Below are 25,700 nucleotides of genomic sequence, written 5' to 3' on the forward strand. Positions count from 1 at the left end.
CACCGGGACATCTCTTATTGCCTTAGTGACGGTCTTAAGAGTCCTCTGGATCCTTGCAGGGTGGATTAATCTGCTTTAACATTCCCACCTCCCCGAGCCTTTTGACTCTTTTCTCTTCCAGGGAGTTCCAGCATCTCCACCTCATTTATTGATACTGTTGTCATATGTAAGCTTCACAGAGCCATCCCAGCAGCATTAGAATTGGCTCCTTGCCAGGATGTTAAATCCTGAAGGAGCTGGCCCTGTGTCAACAAACTCTCTCCATCCATTCTTTTATTCTGTGCTTCTGGTCCAACACCCTAAATGTACACATGCACCCACACATATTCCCTAGTCCTGCTGAGCCCAGTGCTGCAATTCTGTCAGTGAGTAAGCTGTTTCCTCTTACAATAGGGACTGCTCTTCCTCACTCAGGTTCTGCTGAGACCTGACTGAATACCAGTCTGGCAGCAATGAGGTGAAGTGGGTCGCACCTTGAGGAGGATAAGCGTCACCTCTTGGGGCATCTACTCAGCTGGAGTCTTAGCATGGTACCTAGGCGAGGGGAGGCTGCTCCCCTATATCAAGGGAGAGGGGGCCGTTTCTGCTGGACTGGAAATTAGAGTGGGGGTGGCGTCTGTGTTGTAATATTCTCAGGTGCATGGTCCCGGTGCCCCATCCCAATCTCAAGTTCCCACCCCTGTGCTATTGGGGTTTGACTTCAGCCTAGGAGACCTGCCAAGGCTGTACATCTGGCCTCCTCTGCAGCTCTGTCACCCTGAAATCCCAGGCCTCTGGCTCCTTTTTGCCTGCAGCAGATGAAAGTCTTTTTAAACAGCATCATGGAGGCCTGTTGGTTTTCTCAGCATGCCCCAAGTGAATAGCTGGCTGATCTAAACCTGTCATTCTTTCTTCAAGGCTTCCTACACAGTTAACCAAGCCAGCTAACTCCACAAACTTACTATTACCCCCATACTATTCGTGTCATAGAGATACAGCTTAACCAAATGCTCTGAGTCTACCAGCACCTCATCCCTCCACCTCAAGTAAAAAGAGCCTTAGTAATCATGATGCTACAGCAAGCCAGGGGTTATCACCGCCCTACTTCAGGTGCCAATTGTTTTAGCTTGTGTCCTTCCCCAAACAGCCTTACATAAAGACTTGCTCCCTGGTGGCTTACTTGGGAGGCGATCGTAGGGAAGGAGAGAGGGAGTGGCAAGAGTCACACAGGAAAAGCAGACGTAAGGGTCACCATTGAGGCTGCCGCTGTGGTCAGCGGGGTCCTCATTCTGCCAGGATCCTGAGCAGTGCACAGAAGGCCTCCCCGAATGCACCTCAATGGTGGCATTTATCCCTTGGCTCCTAAGCCCATTGGTTGCAGTTTGCGTCTAGGATGTTAATTCCCCCTCTTTTCCACCTTGCATGTGTGTATGGGCCCTGCGAGCTCCTTTCTGTGTCTGAGGCATCTGTGGAGTTTTTGGTAGAAAATTTAAAATGCCTGGCATGCACATGGGACAAGAAGCTTGAAGAGAGTCAGAGCTTGCGTGGATCTGCTCATCCTCCCATGTCAGAGATGTCAGACTAAGGACGAGCGGGGTGACTGAGGACCCTGGATGCACCTGCTCCCATACATATCTATAGAGTCACAAATTCAGGTAAAAGCCCCAAACTTTACCATGGCCCAAAGGCCAAAGGTGATCTGCTGCCCTTCTTCCTCCATCCTTCCAACCTCGTCTCCTACCTCTGTCCACCGCCTCACTCAGCTCTAACCACCCTCCCCTCCGTGTGTGTGTGTGTGGGGGGGCTCCCAGACACACTCCCGGTGTGGTCAGTTAGCATTTAATCGGAGTAGCCACGCACCAGAGGCAGCTCCCAGGAACCTCCAGGCAGCTCTCTTTCCATCAACACTGGAGGGGTTGCTGATTAGCTTAATGAATGTTAGAAATGGGTTTAGTGAAATTAGTGGCTTGTTAGTTGGTGTATCAAAGTCCAGTGAAGAGACAGAAACCACCTTGTGATTTGAACAGAGAAGGTTTAATATGAAGAATTATTAATGATAACAAGGGCTTGGCCGGTATGAAGAGAACTCTAAAGCATACAGGACTGGTAGAGGGAGGAGTCCCCGCCACTAGGGCTGAGCCAGGCTACCCCAGAAAGAGGCCACCCCCCAGAGCTGAGACCCAGACCTCGGTGGGAAAGGCTCACCCATGGCTCACTGAATGGTAGGGGTCTCACTGAGAGGTAGCAGAGGTCACAGGAAATGTGCACTCTGGAACTTTACAGAAATCCACTCTCTTGGGGGCCAAGGAAGGTCTTCCATCAGGAGGTGCTTCATAGGAGGCACTTGCCTATGACAGTGCCCGAGGGGGCTGCTGGGGGAATAAGCTGTGGTCCGCTCTGTGCTGCTTGCCACCGCCTGCGGCAGGAGCTGGCTGCCGGTGGTTGTCACCACTGGTTGCGCTGCTAAAGTAGCGGCACTTTCCGGTCCCAGATGTAGGCATTTGTCTCCTCCGGTTTGGAGTAATTGAAGATGCATGGCGGGGCACCAGCGCTCCCCCTACAGGCCTGTCCCGATTCCAATTTTAGCTGAGTTTATTGAATTAATTCCACACCTGGAAGGAATCCAGTTTTATCGTACTATCAAGACCAGTTCAAATCACTTTGTTGTCCTGGAATGTGCTTTGCAGTCATTCTGTGAAACACGTTTTCGCCGTTCTGTGGTGAAACGTGGCTGATGTGTTACCCTTCTGTGGGGCTGTTTCATAGAGGGTGATGCGGGAAAACTGACTGATACGACGTGGTAGCTGTGAGACTGCTCCTCAAGGCCTCCAACTACAGTGAATGTAATGAACCAAAGCCGTGAAATCTATCCTGTTTGCAGGGAGGTCATGCTTCCCTTGCACTGCTCCCAGTGACTGAATGAGGCGGGAAGAGACACTCGGGCAGACCAGATCCTGGGAGGCACGGATTCCTCTGCTGGTCATCTTGGGCTCCAGCACTCCCCAGTGACCTTACCAAGTCTTCCTTAGACTGTACAGCAGCCATAGGACACTTTTACCCAGGCTTCCCTCTTCCTCTCCCTCATTTATTTATTTATAAATTTATCTATTTATTTAGTTTTGGCTGTATTGGGTCTTCGTTGCTGTGCACAGGCTTTCTCTAGTTGCGGAGACTGGGGGCTACTCTTCGTTGCGGTGCGCAGGCGTCTTATTGTGGTGGCTTCTCTTGTTGCAGAGCACGGGCTCTACATGCGTGGGCTCAGTAGTTGTGGCTCGCCGGCTCTAGAGCGCAGGCTCAGTAGTTGTGGCACAGGGGCTTAGTTGCTCTGCGGCATGTGGGATCTTCCTGGACCGGGGATCGAACCCGTGTCTTCTGCATTGGCAGGCGGATTCTTAACCATTGCGCCACCAGAGAAGTCCCTCTCCCTCATTTAGAGTCAGATTTGTATCGTGGCCTGATGGCTCTCCCAGCTTTCTGAGCACCTCCCTTCCCCTTTTTCTCTTACAGAGATATTTTCCCTAATAAAATCCTTGCCTATCTAATCCCACGGAGGCCTTGCGGAATTAAAGAACCTCGGCTAAAATTGGAGTCAGGACAGGACTGTAGGGGGAGCTCTTATGCCCCACCATGCATCTTCAATTACTCCAAACAGGAAGAGACAAATGCCCACATCTGGGACGGGAAGATGCCTCTATCCAACCAATGAGAAGCCACTATACTTTGGACTCCCAGCTTCCTCCAGTGGACTCTTTGGTTATCACAGCACCTCCCAATTACCCACTTTTCCATATAAAAGCAAGTTCCCTTTCGTTGTTCTCCGGATTTGCCTGTGGTCTGTCATAGTTTGTACTTCTCAATTTGCAGTTTCTCTTCTTATTCCTAAATAAGCTCACTTTTGCCGGCAAAATACTGGCTATTACATTATTAAAGTTGATACAGGTATCGAGCATATAAAGAGGAGAGAAAAGCAAGAGGAGGGAAAAAGAGACAGTTTGCTCTCAGCATTTGGGACTAATATTCGGGAATGACTGTCATAGATCATAATGGGCTGCAAGAGATCCTACAGGCCATGAAGTTCAAAAATTCCTTTCATGTATTGATTTTTTTTTAATATCTCCTCATTTTAGAGGTGAGATCCAGAGAAGGGAGACAACTTCCCAACATCACGGGACAAGTCAGTAGCAGAGCCAGGACAGGAGCCCAGGTCCCCAGACTCGCAAATCATTCATGAGGGCATGCCTTGTTCCTGGCTGCATGCTAAACTCTAGTACAAAACTGGTGAGGACAATGTGAATGAAGTTCTTGCCTTCGTGGAACTTCAAAGGAGGTGCTCCAGCTGGATGTTAGAAGGCGAGGAGTTTGCTAGACACCTGCAGGGAGAAGAGGGCAGTGGGAAGGGCATTCAAGGCGCTGTGTGCAAAGGAAGGCCTGAAACATCCCTGGGATTCAGAAATTACAAGTAGAACCACCTGCCTTAAGTGGAGTGATGGGCTGAGGGGCGAGGTGACGCTGGGAGGAGGATGCACTGTCGAAGACAGCAGGGAGCTCTCTGTGGCTGGAGCGCCGACTGAGCGGCGTGGGAGCGGGAACAGAGGCAACAGGGCCAGGTAAAAAGTGTCGAGGGACAGAGGATAGGGGAGAGCACTACGCTGGAGTCGCGCAGAGTGGGCAACCTCTTAAATTTTACTCCTGCTGATTACCAAAATTCAAAGGGCCTTTGCAAAATGAGAGCGCCCACCAGAGCCGGGAAGGTGCTCAGCAAACACGCGCTCTGCGGGAAGGCGAGTGAGTTCAGGCCGGCTGCCAGAGCTCGGAGAAAGGTCGCGCACTATGTCGGTAGGGCCGGGACGGGTCCTCTAGGTCGAGTCACTCAGGAACGGGCGATACCAGGCTCCGCCCAGTCCAGCCCAGCCCTCCAGCCTCCCTGAGCCATTGGCTGACCTCAAGGCCTTTGCTTTCAGCCAATAGTAAACGTGGCCGCAGGCTCTTCCGCCGGGGGAGGTCAAAGGTCGCCAATATGGCGGCGCCCAGGAACGGCTGAGGCGTGTAGCGGAGGATGGCGCTGGCGGCGGGGGCTCGGCTGGGGCGCCGGCTGAGCGGGCCGGGGCCGTGGCGCGGACACTGGACGGCGGCCGGGCGCTCGCGGAGCCGGCGCGAGACGGCGGAGGCCGAGGCGGACGCGCCCGTGTTCCAGTACGTGGGCGAGCGCGCGACCCGCGCCGACCGCATTTTCGTGTGGGGCTTCAGCTTCTCCGGGGCGCTGGGCGTGCCCACCTTCGTGCTGCCCGGCTCCGGGCCCCAGCCCCGCGCCGGCTCGCGGCCGCGCCGCAGGATCCAGGCCGTGCCCTACCGCCTGAAGCTGGACCAAAAGGTGAGGACTTCGGCTCCCTCTCTTCCTCCCTCTGTGCTGGCCTCCGGTCTCGGCCGCGCCTCCCGAGGCACTCGGCCCTCTCGGAGAGGTTGGCGACGCTGGGTGGCCAAACTTAAGAGAGCATGACCCTCGAGCGGGCTGCCGGAGGGGAGTGCGTTAGGGCGCTGCCGGCATGTACCGAGTGGCCGAAACGTGCCAGGTGTTGCGCCCGGCTCGCGTCATTCGGGAGTCGGGGTTGTTGCCACAGTTACGGGGGAGGAAAGGGAGGCTCGGAGAAGTTATGAGACAGGCCCACGGCCCCCCAGCTGGCAGGTGTTCGTACTTTGGGATTCGCCTTCGGGCCAATCAGACCCCAGAAGTTCTGCTGTTAGGAAAGCCGACTTCAAAAGGTCAGAGAAAGCGTGGGCTGGCTGGGGTCGGTGAACAATTCGGAAAGGAAATGTTAACTGGAGCAGTAACAGGAATGAGAGGAAGGATGAAAGGTCTAAACACAGTGGAATGGTTGCACAGGAGTCCCCTGAGTTGACTCAGATTTGAAAAGATGCAGCAAAGAACAGCTACCGGAGGGCGGCTTATCTCGGCAGCTAACATCCAGAAAAGCAAAAACGGATGTTTAGGATAGGTTCTTGCTCGGCGTGGTTGTGGACGTCTTGGTGGGTGGTGAAAAAGAAGCAGATTTGACCAGTTTGGCTTCTGACTTCTCTGTCAAGGATAACAAATGATCTTTTGCCCTAAAAGGGGAGATCGAGAGAGCCAGGGAATTTAAGCTCCAGAGGAATGAAAAGTTGGGTTTGACTTCTTAATATTGAGTTGTGAGAGTTATTTATGTATTCTGGATATAGGTACTTTATCACATATATGATATGTGCAAATGTTCACTGCCAGTCCATGGATTTTCTTTTTATTTTTTTCATAGTGTCCTTTGGAGAGAAAAAGGTTTTAATTTTAATGAAGTTCAGTTGATCAGTTTTTCTGCTGTGGATTGTACTTTTGGTATATCTAAGAAATCTTTGCCTAACCCAAGATCACAAAGATAATTTTCCTCTCTTTTTGCCTGGGAACTTCATAGTTTGAGTTCTCATATTTATGTCTGTGAGACAGTCATTTGAATTGATTTTTGTGTATGGTGTGGGGTAAGGGGTTTTTTGGATGTGGCTATCCAATTGTCCTGTCACTAGTTGAAAACACTATCCTTTTTTTATTGAATAGTCTTGGCACCTTTGTGAAAATCGGTTGATGGTAAATGTAAGGCTTTATTTCTGAACTCTCAGTTCTGTTCCATTGATCTATATGTTTATCCTCTTGATTACTGTAGCTTTATAATTGGTTTTTAAATTGGGAGATGTTAAGTTTTGGCTCTTCAGGGTCTTTTGCTTTTCCATACAAATTTTAGTATTAGCTTGTCAATTTCTGCAAAACTACCTGCTGGGATTTTGGTAATGATTACACTGAATCTGTAGATCAATTTGGGCACAAATGCCATCTAAGTAATTTTGAGTCTTTCAATCTATAAACATGAAATGTCTCCCCATTTACTTGGGAATTTAATTTCTTTCAACTATGTTTTTGTAGTTTTCAGTATACAAGTCTTGCACGTCTTTTGTTAAATTTATTCCTAAGTGTTTTTTTCTTTTTAATGTTCTTTTGAATAGAATTGTATTCTTAAGTTCATTTTTAGAGTGTTAATTGCTTTTACATAGCAATACAATTGGTTTTTGTATACTGACTTAATATTTTGTGACTTTACTGACCTTGCTTATTAGTTATATAGATTTTCGTGTATTCCTTAGGGTTTTATACATACAGGATCATATTGTCTGGTTGTCTGTGAATAAAGACAGTTTTACATCTTCATTTCCAATTTGAAACTTTTGATTTCTTTTTCTTGCCTGACTGCATTGGATAGAACCTTCAGTGTAGCAGTGGATTGAAGTGACATCCTTGCCTGTTCCTGATATTAGGGAGATAGTATTTAGTCTTTCATTTATAATTATGACATTAGCTATAAGTTTTTCATAGATACCTTTTGTCAAGTTGAGGAAGTTCCCTTTTTGTCCTGCTTTGTTCAGAGTTTTTCTTTTCTTTTTCTTTTTTAAAAAAATCATGACTAGGGATTAGATTTTTGTCAAACAATTTTTCTATGTCTGTTTCTGTGATCATGTATTTTTTGTCTTTTATTCTATTAATTGGATATATTACATTAACTGATCTTTGGATATTAAACCAGCCTTGCATTCCTAGGATAAATTCCACTCGATTGTGGTGAATAATCCCTTTTGTACATTGCTGGATTTGGTTGCTAATGTTTTGTTAAGGACTTTTTTGTTGTTTTTTTCTTGTGATGTCCTCCTTGTCTGCTTATGGTATCAGGGTATTACTGGCCTCATAAAATGAGTTTCTGGAAAGGTTTGTAAAGAATTGGTATTATTTCTTGTTTTAATGTTTGGTAGAGTTCGCCAATGAAGTAAGTCATCTGGACCTGGGCTTTTCTTTATAGGAAGAGTTTTTTTTTTTTATTACTAATTCAATATTTAAAAACTTGTTACAGGTATATTAAATTTTTTATTTCTTCTTGAGTCAGCGTTGGTACTTTGTGTCTTTCTGAGAATTTGTTTTGTGCCAGTTATCTAACTCTTTGGCATAAGTTGTTGATAGTATTCGCTTATAATCTAAATTTCTGTAGGGCTGGCAGGTTGGTGATGTCCCCTCTTTCATTGCTGATTTTGGTAATTTATATTTCCTCTCTTTTTACCTTGGTCAGTCTAGCTAAAGACTTGTCAGCTTTGTTAATCTTTTGAAAGAACCAACATTTAGTTTAATTCATTTTTTGGTATTGTTTTCCTGTTTTCTGTTTTATTGATTTCCAGTTGAATTTTTATAATTTTATTCCTCTGCTTGCTTTGGGTTTAGTTTGCTTTTCTTTTCTAGTTTCTTTTGCTGGAAGTTTAGGCTATTGTTGAGGTCTTTCTTCTTTTGTAATGTAGGTGTTCATAGCTATAATTTTTTCTTTAAACACTGTTTAGCTGCAGCCCATAAATTCTGTTATGTTGTATTTTGATCTTTATTCACCTTATTTTTCGATTTCCTATGTGATTACTTCTTTGACCCATGAGTTATTTGGAAGTGTTTAATTTCCAAATATTTATGTTTTCCCTAATTTCTTTATTCATTGATAGCCAATTTAATTCAGTTGTGGTTACAGAACATACTTTAAGTTCAGTCCTTTTAAATGTATTGTGACTTTGTTTTATAGCCTAGCATATGGTCTCTCCTGGAGAATGTTCCTTGTGTGTTTGAAAAGTATGTGTATTCTGTTGTTGTTTGGGTGGAGTGTTCTATAGATGTCAAGGTCAAGTTGGTTGATAGCTTCTTGGTTAACCTGTTGTTTGCTCCAGCTGTTAGCCACCAGTATCTAGGCAGCTGCAGTATTCATCACTGGTCTCTGACAGTTTTCAAAAAACATCCCTGGGGAAAAGGCTGTTTACCCTGGATGATATCTGGGTCAGATCAGAAAAATAGAGCCTTGTGCTTGGGGTCTTACAGGGAACCACTAGATAGATCAAATGAGAATTCCCTGGGAATGGGGCTTTGAAATTTCTCCAATCCCATTTTGCCTCCTCCAATGGCTTCCAGACTGCTGGTTTTCACTATAATTGTGAGCTGTTGGTTTTCAGGAGCTGAGAAGAGGTGGATGGGAATAGGTCAAGTTAAAATGCTGCAAAGCTTGCTGTTCTGAGATTCAGCTCTTTTCTTAAGTAAACATTCCCCAGATTGCTTTAAGTCCTTGGTTAATTTCCAGAGTTCTGAAAGAATTGTTTCTGAGAATGTTAGTCAGTGTTCTTATTGCTCCACCATTTTCACTGATGTCCCTAAATCCATGTCCTTTTTTTTTTAAATTGAAGTATAGTAGATTTACAATGTTGTGTTAATTACTGCTGTACAGCACAAAGTGGCTCAGTTATACATATATATCCTTTTAAAAAAAATAAATTTATTTTGTTTATTTTTGGCTGTGTTGTTTGTCTTCATTGCTGCGTGCAGGCTTTCTCTAGTGTCAAGCAGGGGCAGCTCTTCGTCCCGGTGCGTGGGCTTCTCACTGCGATGGCTTTTCTTGTTTGGAGCACGGGTTCTAGGCCCGCGGGCTTCAGTAGTTGTGGCGCACGGGCTTAGTTGCTCCGTGGCATGTGGGATCTTCCTGGACCAGGGCTCGAACCCATGTCCCCAGCATGGGCAGGTGGATTCTTAACCACTGTGCCACCAGGGAAGCCTCTATATTCTTTTTCATATTTTTTTCCATTATGGTTTATCACAGGATATTGAATATAGTTCCTTGTGCTATACAGAAGGACCTTGTTGTTTATTCATCCTGTATATATTAGTTTGCATTTACTAATCCTAAACTCCCAATCCTTCCCTCCCCAACCCCCCAACTGGCAACAACAAATCTGTTCTCTATGTCTGTGAGTCTGTTTCTTTTTCCTAGATAAGTTCATTTGTGTCATATTTTAGAGTTCATATATAAGTGATATCATATGGTATTTGTCTTTCTCTTTCTGACTTACTTTGCTTAGTGTGATAATCTCAAGGTCCATCCATGTTGCTGCAAATGGCATAATTTCACTCTTTTTTATAGTTGAGAATATTCCTTTGTGTATATTTACCACATCTTCTTTATCCATCTGTCGATGGACATTTAGGTTGTTTCCATGTCTTGGCTATTGTGAATAGTGCTGCTGTGAACGTAGGGGTGCATGTATCTTTTCAAATTACAGTTTTGTCTAGGTATATGCCCAGGAGTGGGATTGCTGGATCATATGGCAACTCTATTTTTAGTTTTTTTTGAGGAACCTTCATACTGTTTTCCATAATGGCTGCACCAATTTACATTCCCACCAACAGTATAAGAGGGTTCCCTTTTCTCCACACCCTCTCCAACATTTATTATTTGTAGACTCTTTAAGGATGGCCATTCTGACCAGTGTGACCTCATTGTATCAATAGTTTAAATTTGCATTTCTCTAATAATTAGCGATGATGAGCATCTTTTCATGTGCTCATTGGCCATCTGTATGTCTTCTTTGGAGAAATGTCTGTTTAGGGCTTCTGCCTATTTTTTGATTGTCAATCCATGTCCTTTTTTTAAAATTAATTAATTTATTTTTTATTTTTGGCTGTGTTGGGTCTTTGTTGCTGCGTGCGGGCTTTTCTCTAGTTGCAGTGAGTAGGGGCTACTCTTCATTGCGGTGCGCAGGCTTTTCATTGCAGTGGCTTCTCTTGTTGCGGAGCACGGGCTCTAGGCGCACGGACTTCGGTAGTTGTGCCTCGCGGGCTCTAGAGCGCAGGCTCAGTAGTTGTGGCGCATGGGCTTAGTTGCTCCACGGCATGTGGGATCTTCCGGGACCAGGGCTCGAACCCGTGTCCCCTGCATTGGCAGGCGGATTCTTAACCACTGCGCCACGAGGGAAGCACCATGTCCTTTTAATGTAATTACTAACACGGTTGGATTGCATCTGCCATTTCGCTATTTGTTTTTGTATGTCTTTTTTGTTTATCGATTTTTCCTTTGCTGCCTTCTTTTGTGTTAAATAGGTATTTTTCTGTTGGACCCTTTAAATTCCTTTGTCAGGTGTTTTAATATGTTTTTTGAGTTTTTGTTTTTTTAGTGGTTGGTGTTGGGATTATAATATATAATTTATCATAATCTATTTTAGGTTAATAGTGACCTAATTCTGAAAGACTGTAGCAACTTTGTTGCAACATAGCCCCATTTCCACTTCTCTCCTTTGTGTGGTTATTGTGATATATATTACATCTTTATACGTTTTAAGCCCAACAATACAATTTTATAATTATTATTTTATGCAGTTTTCTTTTTTCTCTTTTTTTTTGCGGTACGCGGGCCTCTCACTGTTGTGGCCTCTCCCGTTGCGGAGCACAGGCTCTGGATGTGCAGGCTCAGCGGCCATGGCTCACGGGCCCAGCCGCTCCGCGGCATGTGGGATCTTCCCGGACTGGGGCACGAACCCGTGTCCCCTGCATCGGCAGGCGGACTCTCAACCACTGCGCCACCAGGGAAGCCCTATGCAGTGTTTTATATTTATCTTTATAATTATTTCCACTGATGTTCTTCATTTCTTGTGACTTTTAGTTACCATCTGCTGTCATTTCCTTTTAGCCAGAAGAATTTCTTAGTACTTCTGTTTTTTTTTAAATTTATTTATTTTATTTATTTATCTTTGGCTGTATTGGGTCTTCGTTGCTGTGCGTGGGCTTTCTCTAGTTGCGGAGAGCGGGGGCCACTCTTTGCTGCGGTGCGCGGGCTTCTCATTGAGGTGGCTTCTCTTGTTGTGGAGCACGGGCTCTAGAGCGCAGGCTCAGTAGTTGTGGCACACGGGCTCAGTAGTTGTGGCTCACGGTCTTAGTTGCGCTGCGGCATGTGGGATCTTCCCAGACCAGGGCTCAAACCCGTGCCCCCTGCATAGGCAGGTGAATTCTTAACCACTGCACCACCAGGGAAGCCCTCTTAGTACTTCTTAAAGCAGGTCTGCTAGCAGTGAATTCTCTCAGTCTTTGGCAATGTCATTTCATCTGCATATTTTTTTTAAACGATAGTTTTGCTGGATATAGAATTCTTGGTTGACAGTTTTTGTCCTTCAGCACTTTGAGTGTGTCCTTCTACTCTGGTCTCCATTGTTTCTAATGAGAAGTTAACTGTTAATCTTATTGTTCCCTTGTACTTGATGAATCCATTTTCTTTTGATGCTTTCAAAATTTTCTCTTTGTATTTCAAAAGTTTAACTGTGATTTGTTGAGCAAGTTTAATCTGTGAGACTTATGGGTTTTTTAGTAAAATTTGGTAAGTTTTCTGCCATTACTTGAGTATTTTTTTCTGCTTCTTTCTTTCTCTCTTGCCCTTCTGGAACTCTTGTTATGTAGGTGTTGATATACTTGATGTTGTGTTTCAGATCTCTGAGGCACTGTTCTTTTTTTCCCAATGTTTCTTTTTTTTCCTATTCTTCAGAATGAATAATTTCTATTGATATTTTTTCAACTTAACTGATTCTTTCTTCTGCCATCTCAAATGTGCTGTTGAGCCTATATAGTGAATTTTAAAATTTGGTTATTATACTTTACAACTCTAGAATTTCCATTTAGTCTTTTAATGTTTTTATTTCTGTATTCAAATTCCATATTTGTTGGGCCATTGTTGTCATATTTTTCTTTAGTTCTTTAAATATTATTTTATTTTTTAATTTTTTTTTAAATTTTATTTATTATTATTATTTTTTTTTTGCGGTACACAGGCCTCTCACTGTCATGGCCTCTCCCGTTGTGGAGCGTGGGCTCCGGACGCGCAGGCTCAGCGGCCATGGCTCATGGGCCCAGCCGCCCCGCGGCATGTGGGATCTTCCCGGACCGGGGCACGAACCCATGTCCCCTGCATAGGCAGGCGGACTCTCAACCACTGCGCCACCAGGGAAGCCCTAAATATTATTTTAAAATATTCTTTGAATGTTAGTTCAAACAATAGTTCACAAATCCAACATCTTGGTCCATTTAGTTTCTCTTGGCTGCTTTCCTCCCTCAATATAGGTCACACTTTCTTTTTTCTTTGCATGTCTTGTACTTGTTTATTGAAAACTGGGCTCTTGGATATAACAACTTTGGATTCTGATATTATCTTCCTTGAGTTCTTTGTTTTTTTTTTTTTTTGGAGGTGGGGTAACTTTTCTGTAATTTAGGGAGTCAGTCTCCTCTGCTCTGCATGGCCACTGACACCAGTGTCTTTGCTTGGGGTTTCTGTTTTGTTCCCCGTCCTAGCTCCCTTCCCCTCCCCGCACTGCCTTTTTTTTTTTTTTTTTTTTTTAGCCAGGCTTCTTCAGGGTTGCCCCTTATCTGCATACCTTTGTGGTCAGCCAGTGAGTTGGGCAGAGGCTGTGCTCAGACACCTTGAGCTTATAAGGTTTCTCTCCTTCACTTTTGATTCTGTGTGTGGTTTGGGGACCACATTGAAAGTTCAGCCTGATCTCAAGTCTGCCTTAGCTTTTCTTTCCGCTGGGAGCTCCTTTGTGCAGTTTCCCAGTCAACCATGCTTGTGTGGAGAGCCTTCCATGGCTCTCTCATTTCTAGGATCTTACCATTAAATTTCTGGCTGGTCTGCCTCTCCTCTTACCCTAGTCAGGATTGCAACCTCAGGCTCGCTGAGTTGTGGGTCTTCCTTGTTTGTTTCCTGCTGAGTTTGCTGTGGAGCACGACTTTTCACCCTCTACCCCAAATTAAGTTTGTCCTTTCTGGTAACAAAGCTGATGGTTTTCATGGCCAGCTCTGCCCTTTTCTAACTTCTGTGCTGCCTGAGCTGCGGTAGATGGAGCAGCCCAGGACAAGAGGTCTACAAAGCCCTGATATTCTTGCCTGTAGTTCTAGCATCCCTTCATGAGTAACTTCTCCATTTACTTGCCTTTGATTGACTTCGGGAGCCCTGAAATGGTTGTGGGTTTGTTTTTTGCAGTTTTCTCCAGTTTTATACTTGTTGTTTGGGGAGAGATTCACTAACCTTTTCACACCACCATAGTTGGAAAGTCCCCTTCTAGCATATTATTGTAAAAAACATTGCTTAATGCTGACTCTGTGTCAGGTATTGTTCAAAGCCTTTTCACATATTAGATTTAATAATACAGTAGGTGCTTCCCAAATATTTGTTGAATGTTGAGTAAACAGATGAGAATAATCGTAGTGTGCTGGGCATCAGTTTTGGACTCACTTTTTTATGTTTCCTGCTGTGTGGTCAGGGGCTGGCTTCTCCCTCCCCAGTGGGTCATTTCTGTGGAGGTGGAGCCATTCCAGAAGGCCGGAGAACTGAGGGTTTTTTTTGTTTGTTTGTTTCCTAATACAAGTGTACATGTATGTACCTTCCATGTGAATGTTACGAGGGAAAATGTCACAAGACAGAAGGAGGGATATATAACTTCTGGATGACTTGATTAAACAAGTCATCAAATTTAAAAGAAGTATTTAGCTCGCTTTCTTCAAGAAATGCTGGAGTTAAAAAAAAAAGAAAAACCTCACGTTTGTTCATTATCAGTGGAAAGCTGGCATTTTCATCAGGATTAGGTTAGATTTCCATGTCTCTGAGACTGACTACATAGGCCTTTGGTAAACGGTAAACAACCAAGAGATAGTGGGGAATCATCAGGGTGACCATGTAATTTCTCATCATTTGCTTGAGAGTGAACCTTGGGCCATCAGGTGTAAAGCAGGACTGCCTCAGGCCACTCTGGGTATTATGGAAAGGGGGTTGACCCTAAAACCAGGCTGCCTTTGGTGTGCTTCCAGCCGCACTGAAGCCTCAGTTTCCTCATCTGATCAGTGAATGTGGGGATTGATAACAGTGTGGGTAAAACACCCAGCAAACACACTGGCCCTGTCAATGTGTTATATTCACGGTAGCTGTAATACTAATTCTTCTTCATGGCAGTGGTGGTTTGAGAGTATAATAGTGTAGCATAAGGGTTAAGAACATGCACTCTGCAATCAGACAGCCTCCACTTACTAGCTGTGAGACTGTATTAGGCAAGCTACTTAATCTTCTAGGAGCCTTGATTTCCTTATCTACTAAATACTACTACTACCACCACCACTAATAATAAATACTTTATATAGCTCTTACATTAGGTCAGGTACTATTTAAGGTTTTTTTAAAAAAAATATTTATTTATTTATCTATTTGGCTGCACTGGGTCTCAGTTGTGGCATGCGGGATCTTCACTGCAGCGTGTGGGATCTTTGTTGCGGCATGTGGGATCTAGTTCTCTGACCAGGGCTCGAACCCAGGCCCTCTGCATTGGGAACACTGAGTCGTAGCCACTGGACCACCAGGGAAGTCCCTACTTTAAGGGTTTTAACTATGTTAACTCATTTAGTCCTCACAGCTACCCAATAAGAGAGACACTGTTGTTTTCTCTTTTATAATAGAGGGAAACAGACACAGAAGTTAAGCAGTCTATCTCAGGTCACACAGCTGGTAAGGGTCTACCAGTTGTAAACCCTGTGGTCTTGCCAAGATTCAAAATAAGGTAGTCTTCAACTTAACTACTCTGCGAGACTGTGTCTTGGTGAATGGGGATGATTTGATACTTAGACCATTGGGTGATTGTGAAGATTAAATGAAATAGTACATATCAAGCCCTTAACACATAGTAAACGTCCAATAAATGTTAGTTGCTATAGTAATAGTGTGTGTTCTTGGAATGGATAAACAACCTGCCATTTATTGCTGGGAAAACTTGATGTCACAAATCAGTCAATGCTTTATGGGAATTTTTTTTCAGATTTCATCTGCTGCCTGTGGTTATGGATTCACATTGCTGTCCTCTAAAACCAAGGATGTTACAAAAGTTTGGGGTATGGGACTCAACAAAGATTCTCAGCTTGGATTTCACAGGAGCCGGAAAGATAAAAGTGAGCGTTCTCACCTTGGTTTCTCTCTGCTGTGATTGGTCTGAAAAAGCACCCTTTGATTTTTTTTTAATGTATTTATTTTATTTATTTATTTTTGGCTGCATTGGGTCTTCGTTGCTGTGTGTGGGCTTTCTCTAGTTGCGGTGAGTGGGGGCTACTCTTTGTTGTGTTGTGCGGGCTTCTCATTGCGGTGGCTTCTCATGTTGCAGAGCACGGGCTCTAGGCGCCCGGGCTTCAGGAGTTGTGGCTTGCGGGCTCTGGAGTGCAGGCTCAGTAGTTGTGGCGCATGGGCTTTGTTGCTCTGCAACACGTGGGATCTTCCTGGACCAGGGCTTGAACCCGTGTCCCCTGCATCAGCAGGCAGATTCTTAACCACTGCACAACCAGGGAAGCCCTGGTTGATAAGACTTTTAAAAGACTTTTGAGTTTGTGTCAATCTTTTTCTCCTTGATATTTATTTATTGAAGAAATCATGTTGATTGTCCTGTAGAAGTTTCCAGTCTGGAGTTTGCTGAATGCACCCATGTGGTACTGTTTAACGTGACCCTCTGTCCTCTATATTTCCTGCCAATTGGTAGTTGGATGTGGAGCCAGATTCCATTTATTCATTCATTTATTTATTTATTTTAAAAAGGAGCTGTAACACTTCAGATTCCCTTTAAATTTATGTATTTACTGCTTCCCAGGCCCTTAGGGGGTCAGTGAAGATAGTAATAGGAGATGTAACGTTTTAGTATTTTAAAGTACTGTATTTTTGCAGCTAATAAGGCTCTATACACTAACAGCATTGTCCAGTGTCTTTGGTTTTGCTTAGAATTACATCATCTTATTGTGATAAATTTGTTATTTCATGCTGATCAAAAGCTCTGTTTGAAAATTATATCAGTCACTAAAAATACTAACAGGTGGGGCTTCCCTGGTGGCGCAGTGGTTGAGAGTCCGCCTGCCGATGCAGGGGACGCGGGTCCGTGCCCTGGTCCGGGAAGATCCCACATGCCGCGGAACTGCTAGGCCCGTGAGCCATGGCTGCTGGGCCTACGCATCCGGAGCCTGTGCCCTGCAACGGGAGAGGCCACAACAGTGAGAGGCCCACATACCGCAAAAAAAAAAAACAAAAAAAAACTAAGAGGCAACTATAATAATAAGGCCATATATTTGGTAGACAAAATGTTTTCATTTTCATAATTTTTAAATTTTTTGGCTGCGCCATGCTGCGTGAGGGATCTTAGTTCCCCAGCCAGGGGTCGAACCTGCGCCCCCTGCAGTGGAAGCACGGAGTCTTAACCACTGGAACGCCAGGGAAGTCCCCATGACAGAATGTTTTTAAACATGAGGTTCATAGGAGAAAAGAGATAGGTCATTAGTGGGGAGTGGGTTGAGAACCAGTGTATCTGCAGTTATTCTCATTAACTCCAGCCTCCATTATAAATATTCCAAAGCTCATCGTTTAAAACCTACCATAGGAATTCCCTATATAGACCATTCTGGCTTCTCCAGTAGGATTATGAAGAGCAATAACGTTCTTTAGAGTGCCTTCTAAAACGCTTCCCCCTTTCTTGCTTATTTACATATTAGAATTTTCTTTTTAAAATAGATAACATACTTGCATACCTCAGAATCCTAAAGACACAGTTAAATATATGGAGAAAAGTCTGCTTTACACCTCTGTCCTCCCAGCCACACAGTTTTTCTCCCTGAAGACAACCTGTGTCAACAGTTTCTAGAGAGATTTTATGTATATGCAAGCACATGCATCTATGTATTCTTCTTACTTCCTTTTAATCTAAGTGGTATCATACCGTATATGCTGTTCTTCACTTTACTAGAAATTCTAGTGGGTATTGCAGGAAGAAAATGCTTTTCCCTTCCTTAAAAATCCAGAAGGTGGCACTTTCCTGGTGGTCCAGTGGTGGCGACTCTGCCCTTCCACTGCAGGGGGTGTGAAAAAAAAATCCAGAAGGTGTTAAACGACGTGGGAAGAGATTTCTTTAATAAGTCTGCTTTTCAATAACCCAGCATGTGATGGAGGCCAAGGGCTGGGAGTGGGGCTGGAGTTCTCATCTTAGCTCTGCCACTAATGTAGTCTCTCAGGCAGTGTAATGTATGTGCCCCTTGTCTTTTTCGTTTCAGTGAGGGGATATGAGTATGTTTTGGAGCCCTCGCCCGTCCCACTGCCACTGGACAGACCTCAGGAGACGCAGGTGCTGCAAGTCTCCTGCGGCAGAGCCCACTCTCTGGTTCTGACAGACAGCGAAGGAGGTGATGGGAGAGTGGGGACCGCTTTTCCGCTGTTGGGCCTGAAGCGGCTCGTTCAGTTGAGCCACATCTAGTTAGTGAAGCTGTTGGCATTTCCCAAGCAAGTCAGTAGGGTGGTTTCAGGAGAGCTGTGTTGGGCAGCCCTTGTTAACTCTTCCGTGTTCTCTGCCCTCTGTGGTTCTTGGAAAATCTCAGGTATTTATAAGTGTGATGGCGCACAGCAGGCAGCCTTATTTTGGCCCCCTGCTCCTTAGCCATGGAGCCACCAAGCCGACCATGTGTGTAGATGGCTTTTTCCCTTGTACTGAAAGCAGCCTGTTTGCTCACACTGCTTCCAGGTGGGGGGCTTCCACGGTCCAGGCTCCTGGCTCACCCCGGCGCTCTCTAGAAGAGCGGTTGTTTCCAGGGGAAGGTCAACTTTATTAACGTTTTCAAATTTCATTTTTTTTGGCTAAGTGTGCTTTGTAGGAAAAGGCAAAGGTGGTGTTAGGAACTCTTTCAAGAGGGGGCTTGGCATTGAGGGCAGCTTAGTGACAGGTACAGGGAATGGGGGCTGCTGAGGCCTTTCATGGAGTGTGCTCGCCTCACACTGTGGAATTCCTGAGAAGCGCAGCCAGGGCCTGGGCGGGGAGACGGAAGGCATGGCAACAGTGACCCAGGCCTTCGCGGCCAGCCTGGACCCCAGCACACCTGTGGGGGGTGCCTGCAGAGGCTGGGAATGTTGGAGAAGGAAGCCAAGGAGCAGCTAGGGTGAGTGGTCAGAATAGGGCCACTTTTGAGACCCCCTTCCAGTCCTGACATTTGAGGGTTCCATGAACCTGCAGAGCTGATTTAATTGGCGGTGTTATCCTGTAGTCTTCAGCATGGGGAACAATTCTTACGGGCAGTGTGGAAGAAAAGTGGTCGAAAATGAAGTTTACAGGTGAGTTCCCGAAAGGACTACCCCTTTCCCAAATTGTATCAAGCATTAAACACCCCCTGAGTGATTATGATGTGATGGACCCACAGAGCAGTGAAACTCGAGGTTCCTCATGCTGGAGAGGAGCAGTGAGAACTCACTGGAAGGCTGTGGAGAGTATCTTTCCGGTGCAGGTGGGAGGGAGGGCGTGTGAGCATTGACTGTGATGCGTGGAACTTCTTTGTTTGTTATTTTCACCAAATTGATTAACTTAAAAATTCCTCTAGTCTTTAAAAAAATTTCCCTCTAGTTCCTCACATTATGCTGGTAGGTCTAAACACCAGTCAGAAATCTGCAGCATATTAAAATCACCAAAGGATTTTGTTTCATTTTCCTTTCATGCCCAGACCTACCTCTTCCTTATATTTGGCCTTGAGAGTTTCCCTAACGTTGCTATGTGTGTGGGGAGGCTGCTAGTTGGGGTGACGGGAGGGGCCAGAATCGCACAGTGCTTATCATGACCATATCTTTCGGTTCTCCCCAAATTGCTCCTGGCTGTAGTGAAAGTCACAAAGTCCATAGGATGCAGGACTTCGATGGACAGGTGGTCCAGGTAAGAGACGTGGGCTGAGAACCACTGGTCCCACCCCGGGGGGTGATTTTGAAAGGGTGGAAGTTGGGTGAGGTGATGGCAAATTGTTAGGGAGATTTTCTGAATTAATAAATTATTTTAGTAAATATTGCCTGCCTACTATAGGCCAGGATTTACGCTAGCTTGTGGGGATACAAAGTTTAGTAAAAATTGGGGAGGGCAGTAACACTCTAGTGGGGGAGGCAGGTTATAAAAACTAGCTGTCTCAGAGTATATTAAGGCTGTGTGTGTCCCAGGCTGCTTTATCTTGTACCCATGCTTGGGTACAGTGCCTGGCATATGGTAGATACTTAAATGCTTAAATATGTAAATGAGTGTCTACCGAAAGCACTTATGAAAGCACCAGAAGGAGAATAGTTACGTCCACCAGGCGTGGACTGGAAGGAGAGACAGCGTCATGGAGGAGGTAGCCGAGGAACTGACCAGCTGGGCCGGGGTGGGTGGTAGGAGAGGTGTTATGGCAGAAGGAGCAGTCTGAAGGCTCGATGGTGCCGAGAGCATGCAGTGTGGCTGGAGTGTGGTGTGCCTGCCTGCGGTGGGGCGGGGTGGAATCGGCTGGAAGACGGGTTGAGAGGGGACGATGCAGGGTCTTGTACACCTCATTAAGGAGTTTAGACTTCGTCCTCTTGGTGGTCAGGGGCTGCCAGAGGTTCTGAGCAGGGTGAGTGACAGCCAAGTCACGATCTGTTTAAGAAGATAACTTTGGCCATGGCATAAAGTTGAGGGAGGAGGTGAAGTCCAGGTGGGAAGCTGTGGGGAGAAGGGACAGGTGAGGAGACGTAAGGAGAATTGACCAGATTCGAGGCTTGATTAGATGGGCGGGGAGGGAGCTAGAAGGAGCCAAGTGTGACTCCACAGGCAGATGGGTGGCGCTGACGTTCTTGGCCCAGGTGGCAGAGTCCTGGAGCAGGGGAGGTGAGGAGCAGGTGGAGAGGGAACTTGTTTCCAAGGTGGCGGTGGAGTGGAGTGTGCATCTTGCCCAGGCTTCAGAGCCACCTTGATGCGGGTTCAAGTCCCTGCTTGTCCACATGTTAACTGGGTGACTTGGGGCAAGTTACCAAACTTGTCTGAGATTCGGTTTCTTACTGGGTGGCCTTGGTCATTGACTTAGCACAGTGCCTGGCGTAAGGAATGTTTGCTAAATGGTGCTTTTCATTAGGCAGTTAGCAGAGTAGGTCTCTGCAGAGACTCAGCAGAGTGGTTGAGACTGGAGATGACCACGTGGCGGTGGCAGCAGAAGCCGTGGGGGTGGGTGCCATCTCCCAGGAAGCGCGCAGAGGGCAGACCTCAGAGGAGGATTCCAGCCCTGTAGGGTCCGAAGTGGAGACTGAGCTAGTGACAAAGACGGGACACTGTTGGGGGGTGTGGGAGAGAGGCTTATGGAGGAGGGAGGAGGGTGGGGAGCTCCCGGCTTCGCTCCTCAGGACACCTGGCACTGTTCTTTTTTTTTTAGCAAGAGCAGTTTCAGGGGAGTAGGAGACACAAGCTGGGCTGTGCTGGAATGAGAAAGAGTCAGATGCGGAGCAGAGCAGGACAGCCTACCAGCCCAGCCCCCTTGGCACTCAGGAGCCATGGGGAGTGGTGCCCGGCTTTGGGCACTTGGATCAGGACACCGGCTTCTAAGGATTCCTTCTCACCAACCTCACCTCTGTTTGTGTGATAGGTCGCCTGCGGTCAGGACCATAGTCTGTTCCTGACGGATAAAGGAGAAGTGTATTCTTGTGGATGGGGCGCGGATGGGCAAACAGGTAGCGTCCCTCCCACCCCCGCCCCCCTCCCCATGGGATGGTGCCGCTGCCTTCATCTGACTCTTCCCTCTTCTGTCACTTCCTGGGAATGCTGTTCTGTTGTGTCCCCTCCCGTCCCCCTCACTGGCTCCCCCGATCGGATAGAGGATTGGAGAGTCCCGCAACAAGTCTGAGTCTTTTAAGAGACAAATGCCACCTGAAGGGAGCTCGATTTTAACTCATTTGAGAAGAATGTGATTAAGGGAGGGAGGAATGAGGGATAAGCTTTATCATCCTTGTATATTTTATTTTTCTGTGTTTGATATTTGTCTGAAGGGAGGACCTTAAATTTAAGATTTAAATCTTGTGTAAATCCTCTATAACCCTGCTACCTCATCACATCATCTTTGTTCCTTGACTCATGTTTTCTCCCAAGTCCTTGTTCATATGTGGACATCTTTTATGGTAATCATAGCAGAGGTGTGATTTTATATGCTTGTTTTATCATTAAATTTACATGAAACATTTTTACATGTTGGTATAATTTTCAGTTGCAGTTTTTAATATTTGTATGGTACAGCATCAAACTAATGTACCATAAGGTGAGTTAATCATTTTGTCAGGTGATTACTCATTACCTTGTTGTCAGGAGGCATACTTTTTGGGGGCTGCAGTAGCCATTGGAGATATGACATTTGTCATGTATAGACATCTAGCTTTTCCTTTCATTTGGAGTGTTGCCCTAGATAAATTCCCAGGAGTGGGTCAGAGGATTAGAATATTTTTATTGTTTTCAGAATGTGTTGTTAAATTGCTTTCCAAAAGTTTTACTAGTTTATATTGCCATCAGCAATGTATAGAAGTAGCAATTTAATCATAACCTCTCTAGCAGTGAGTATTGTCAATTTAAGTGTCCTAATTTAATTACAATGCCAGTTTTTAAAATGTGCCTTTTTTTATCTATAAAGTGGAAGCTTCTTTTTATTTTCTAAAATCTTGGTGTGGGTAACTTTTAAAAATCAGCTTTTCATGAAAAGAATGAAATTGTTGATACATTTTGATAGCATAGACCAAGGAATATGGTGAAAAGTGAAAGTCCCACTCGCTGGAGATAACTGTGGTTAACAGTTTCCTGGTGCCATTCCAGAAACTCCACTGTCACATGGCCCCACTGCCCTTGCTTGCCAGGCTCTGAGTCCAGCCCCACGAGCCCCCTGCAGCCTGTTCTTGAGCCTGTCCTCCTTTGTGCTGCCACCGTGCCTTTGTACATGCTGTTCCTGTAGCCTAGAATGCTCTTTTGTGCTCTCCTTTTCATCCTGTAGGCCTCAGCTTGAGGTTGTCTCTTCAGTGAAGGCTCCCCTGACCATTCTGTCTAAAGCAGTTTCTATCTCAGCATCCTATTTCTTTCATAACCCTTCAACATTTTGAATTACTTTTTAAAAATCTTTTTTATTATATATGGAGTACATAATAACAGGCTTTTTGCCTGTTGCTGAGGGGTGCTGCCAGTCTGACACTGCTTTGGGCCCCTTTGAGAAAGCCTGGTACAAGCACGAGTCTGTGGGTTCTACTTTGGTCTGCTGCCCAGGGGTTACTCTCCATTGCAGTGCTGATGGTGACATTTGTCCTCCGGGCAAGCCCCGTCTTTTCCTCTGGTCACTGTGTACCACACCAGTTTGCCAGTTTTGATTTGTTGTAGTTGGGGGATGGTGTGAGGTGTGGGGCTGAGGTGGGATGGGCTCTTAGAGATTTCTTTTATGTTCTAGCAAGCCCAGCAGTGCATTAGGAATTGCTTGTTGTAACTTTGGTTTCCCAGTGCTTATGGAAGTTATGTTTACACTACACTGTAGTCTATTAAGTGTGCAATAGCATTATGTCTAAAAAATGTACGTATCTTAATTAAAAAATACTGCCTCCCAAGTGCCAACCATCATTTGACAATACAGGGTTGCCACAAACCTTCAATTTGTAAAAAATGCAGTATCTGTGAAGTGCAGTAGAACGAGGTGTGCCTGTATGTAATATACAAGGTCTGATAGGTTCATTGTGTGTTGGTGTTTCATCCTGAAAATGTATGTAACTTGAATCAGACTTAGAAAATATCAAGGGTTTTATTTATTTATTTGTTTATTTATTGAAATTCTATTTATTTATTTATTTTGGCTGTGCTGGGTCTTAGTTGTGGCACGAGGGATCTTCGTTGCTGCACGCGGGATCTTTTAGTTGTGGCATGTGGGATCTTAGTTCCCTGACCAGGGATCAAACCCTGGCCCCCTGCATTGGGAGTGTAGAGTCTTAACCACTGGAACACCAGGGAAGTCCCATCAAGGGTTTTAAAAGTAAACAATTACTATGATGGTTTTTCCTTTTCTGAGAGAACATGGAGAAGGAAGTTGTACAGCATGTAGAATAACAGATTAGGATTTTGAGTTGATGTTTGCAAAGTGCTTAAAACCGTGTTTGACACATAGTAGGTCAATGCAAGTGTTTGTTAAAAGAATAAACAATTAAAAGTAAGTAACACAGTTTTCCATTGTTCCAGGTCTGGGTCACTACAATATCACCAGCGCACCCACCAAGCTGGCTGGAGACCTTGCCGGAGTGAACGTTGTCCAGGTGGCCACCTACGGAGACTGCTGCCTGGCTGTGTCGGTCGATGGCAGCCTCTTCGGGTGGGGGAACTCTGAGTACCTGCAGCTGGCCTCTGTCACGGACTCCACACAGGTAAGACCCCACGAGGTCCTCTGCAGCCTGGGGCTGGGGGTTTGGAGATAGAGTGTTAAGGATGTTTAGAAGAGATCCTTCACGAAGGGGTGATGTATAGAGTGCTGTGTAGGCCTCACCTGTGCTACGGCTGCCTCTTCAAGGGGCCAAGTTCTTGGCAATCTCATTGGAGCCTGGAAAGAAAGCTTAGATGCAAAAGCCATCATTATCAATACTTCGATGAGATAGTCCTGGTTTAGAGCAGTAGTTTAGGTATGTCTGCATGCCCTGTCTTGTTCTGAAAGGGATGTGAGGCTGTTTACATAAGGTCCTGTGATGTCACAGTCGGCCTCTAGTTGCCGTCTAGTGTGTGTACCCCCAAATATACAGATCTGAGGTGTGCACCTTGGTGAAGACACCTGTGCGGCCCCTAGATCATGCAGTAGGGCATTGGCAGTCCTGCTGCTGGCCTCTCTCTGTCACACCATCAGTACAGTACAGTAGGGCTTTCAACGTTTTATTAAGGAAAATTCCAAACGTAAGCAAAAGTAGACCTCACTGCATAATTAATCTGTGTATCCATCATCCGTGTTCAACAATTACCAACTAATGGCCCGTTCAAAAAAATAGGTAAGTTACTGTTTTAAATTGTGTGACTTAGTGGTTTTTAGTATATTCTCAAGGTTATGCAACTGTCCCCACTAATTCCAGAACATCTTCATTCACCCTCCCCACCCTGCTCTCCAAAGAGCCCCATACACCTAATGGCCAATCTCGCTGCATCTGTAATTCCATCTGCTTCTCTGTCCTGCGTTATTCTGAAGCAAATGCTAGACATCATATCCATAAGTCAGCATGGATCTCTAAGTGATAAGGACTGAATGTCATCAAGCTTCTGACAACATACAGAAGGGTTTGAAATATATATTAATAGATAAAGAGATATGCGCAAATGGATAAGATCAGCTAACTGGATGAAACAGTTCATCCTCTGTGGTCTGACACAGTAGCTTGAAGTGGCTGCATATTTGGCTCTGAGCTCTCTAGTAGCCAAAACAGAGACGAAAACGTGGTCATTGAAGTGATTCATTGTTTCCATAAGATAAACAGCAAATAGAAGAGGGACTGGCCTTCCGGATAGCAAGGCCTGAGATCAGTGTCTCCCACGGCCTTCCTGTGAGGGCAGATCTAGGGTCATGTCATCATTATCTGTGCTGCATGACAGAGGACCCCAACACGTAGCGGCTTAAAACAACACACATTTATTGTCTCACCGTTTCTGTGGGTCAGGAACCTAGGGGTGGCTTAGCTGGGTCTCTGGCTCTGAGTCTCTCAAAGGCTGGTGTCACCTTGGGGTTCACCTTGGGAAGGCCCTGCCTCCGGGCCCGTTCTGGTTGTTGGCAGCAGGGTGTAGGTCCTCGTGGACTGTTGGCCCTGGGGCCCCAGGTCTTCGCTGGCGCTTGGCCAGCTCACAGTGGTTGTCCAAGCCTTCCTCGGCTTCTTGCCATGCAGGCTTCTCCAAGTGGTGGCTCACAGCGTGGCTTCGGCCGAGTGAGCCAATGAGAGGGCGAGAGCGCGTGTCGGTGAGACGGAAGCCAGTGCCTCGTAAGTTCATCTTGGCAGTGCCTTCCGCCACGTTTGCTGGAATTCTGTTCT

At 45.6% G+C, this 25,700-nt stretch overlaps 1 protein-coding gene across 2 annotated transcripts in view; it reads left to right on the top strand.

Moving 5' to 3' along the window:
- Positions 1-4,995: 4,995 nt before the first annotated feature.
- RCC1L (RCC1 like) overlaps positions 4,996-25,700 on the top strand; it is a 32,793-nt gene continuing 12,088 nt past the window's right edge. For both annotated transcript variants that reach the window (XM_082857697.1, XM_082857696.1), the window contains exons 1-7: positions 4,996-5,350; positions 15,679-15,808; positions 17,939-18,067; positions 18,920-18,986; positions 19,524-19,575; positions 21,278-21,362; positions 23,884-24,065. In XM_082857697.1, coding sequence (XP_082713823.1) covers positions 5,036-5,350; positions 15,679-15,808; positions 17,939-18,067; positions 18,920-18,986; positions 19,524-19,575; positions 21,278-21,362; positions 23,884-24,065 — 960 coding nt within the window. In that variant the 5' untranslated portion in view covers positions 4,996-5,035. The remainder of the gene's footprint in view (positions 5,351-15,678; positions 15,809-17,938; positions 18,068-18,919; positions 18,987-19,523; positions 19,576-21,277; positions 21,363-23,883; positions 24,066-25,700) is intronic.

This window comes from Leucopleurus acutus (assembly GCF_964270905.1).
Source record: "Leucopleurus acutus genome assembly, chromosome: 16".
Lineage (NCBI taxonomy): Eukaryota > Metazoa > Chordata > Mammalia > Artiodactyla > Delphinidae > Leucopleurus > Leucopleurus acutus.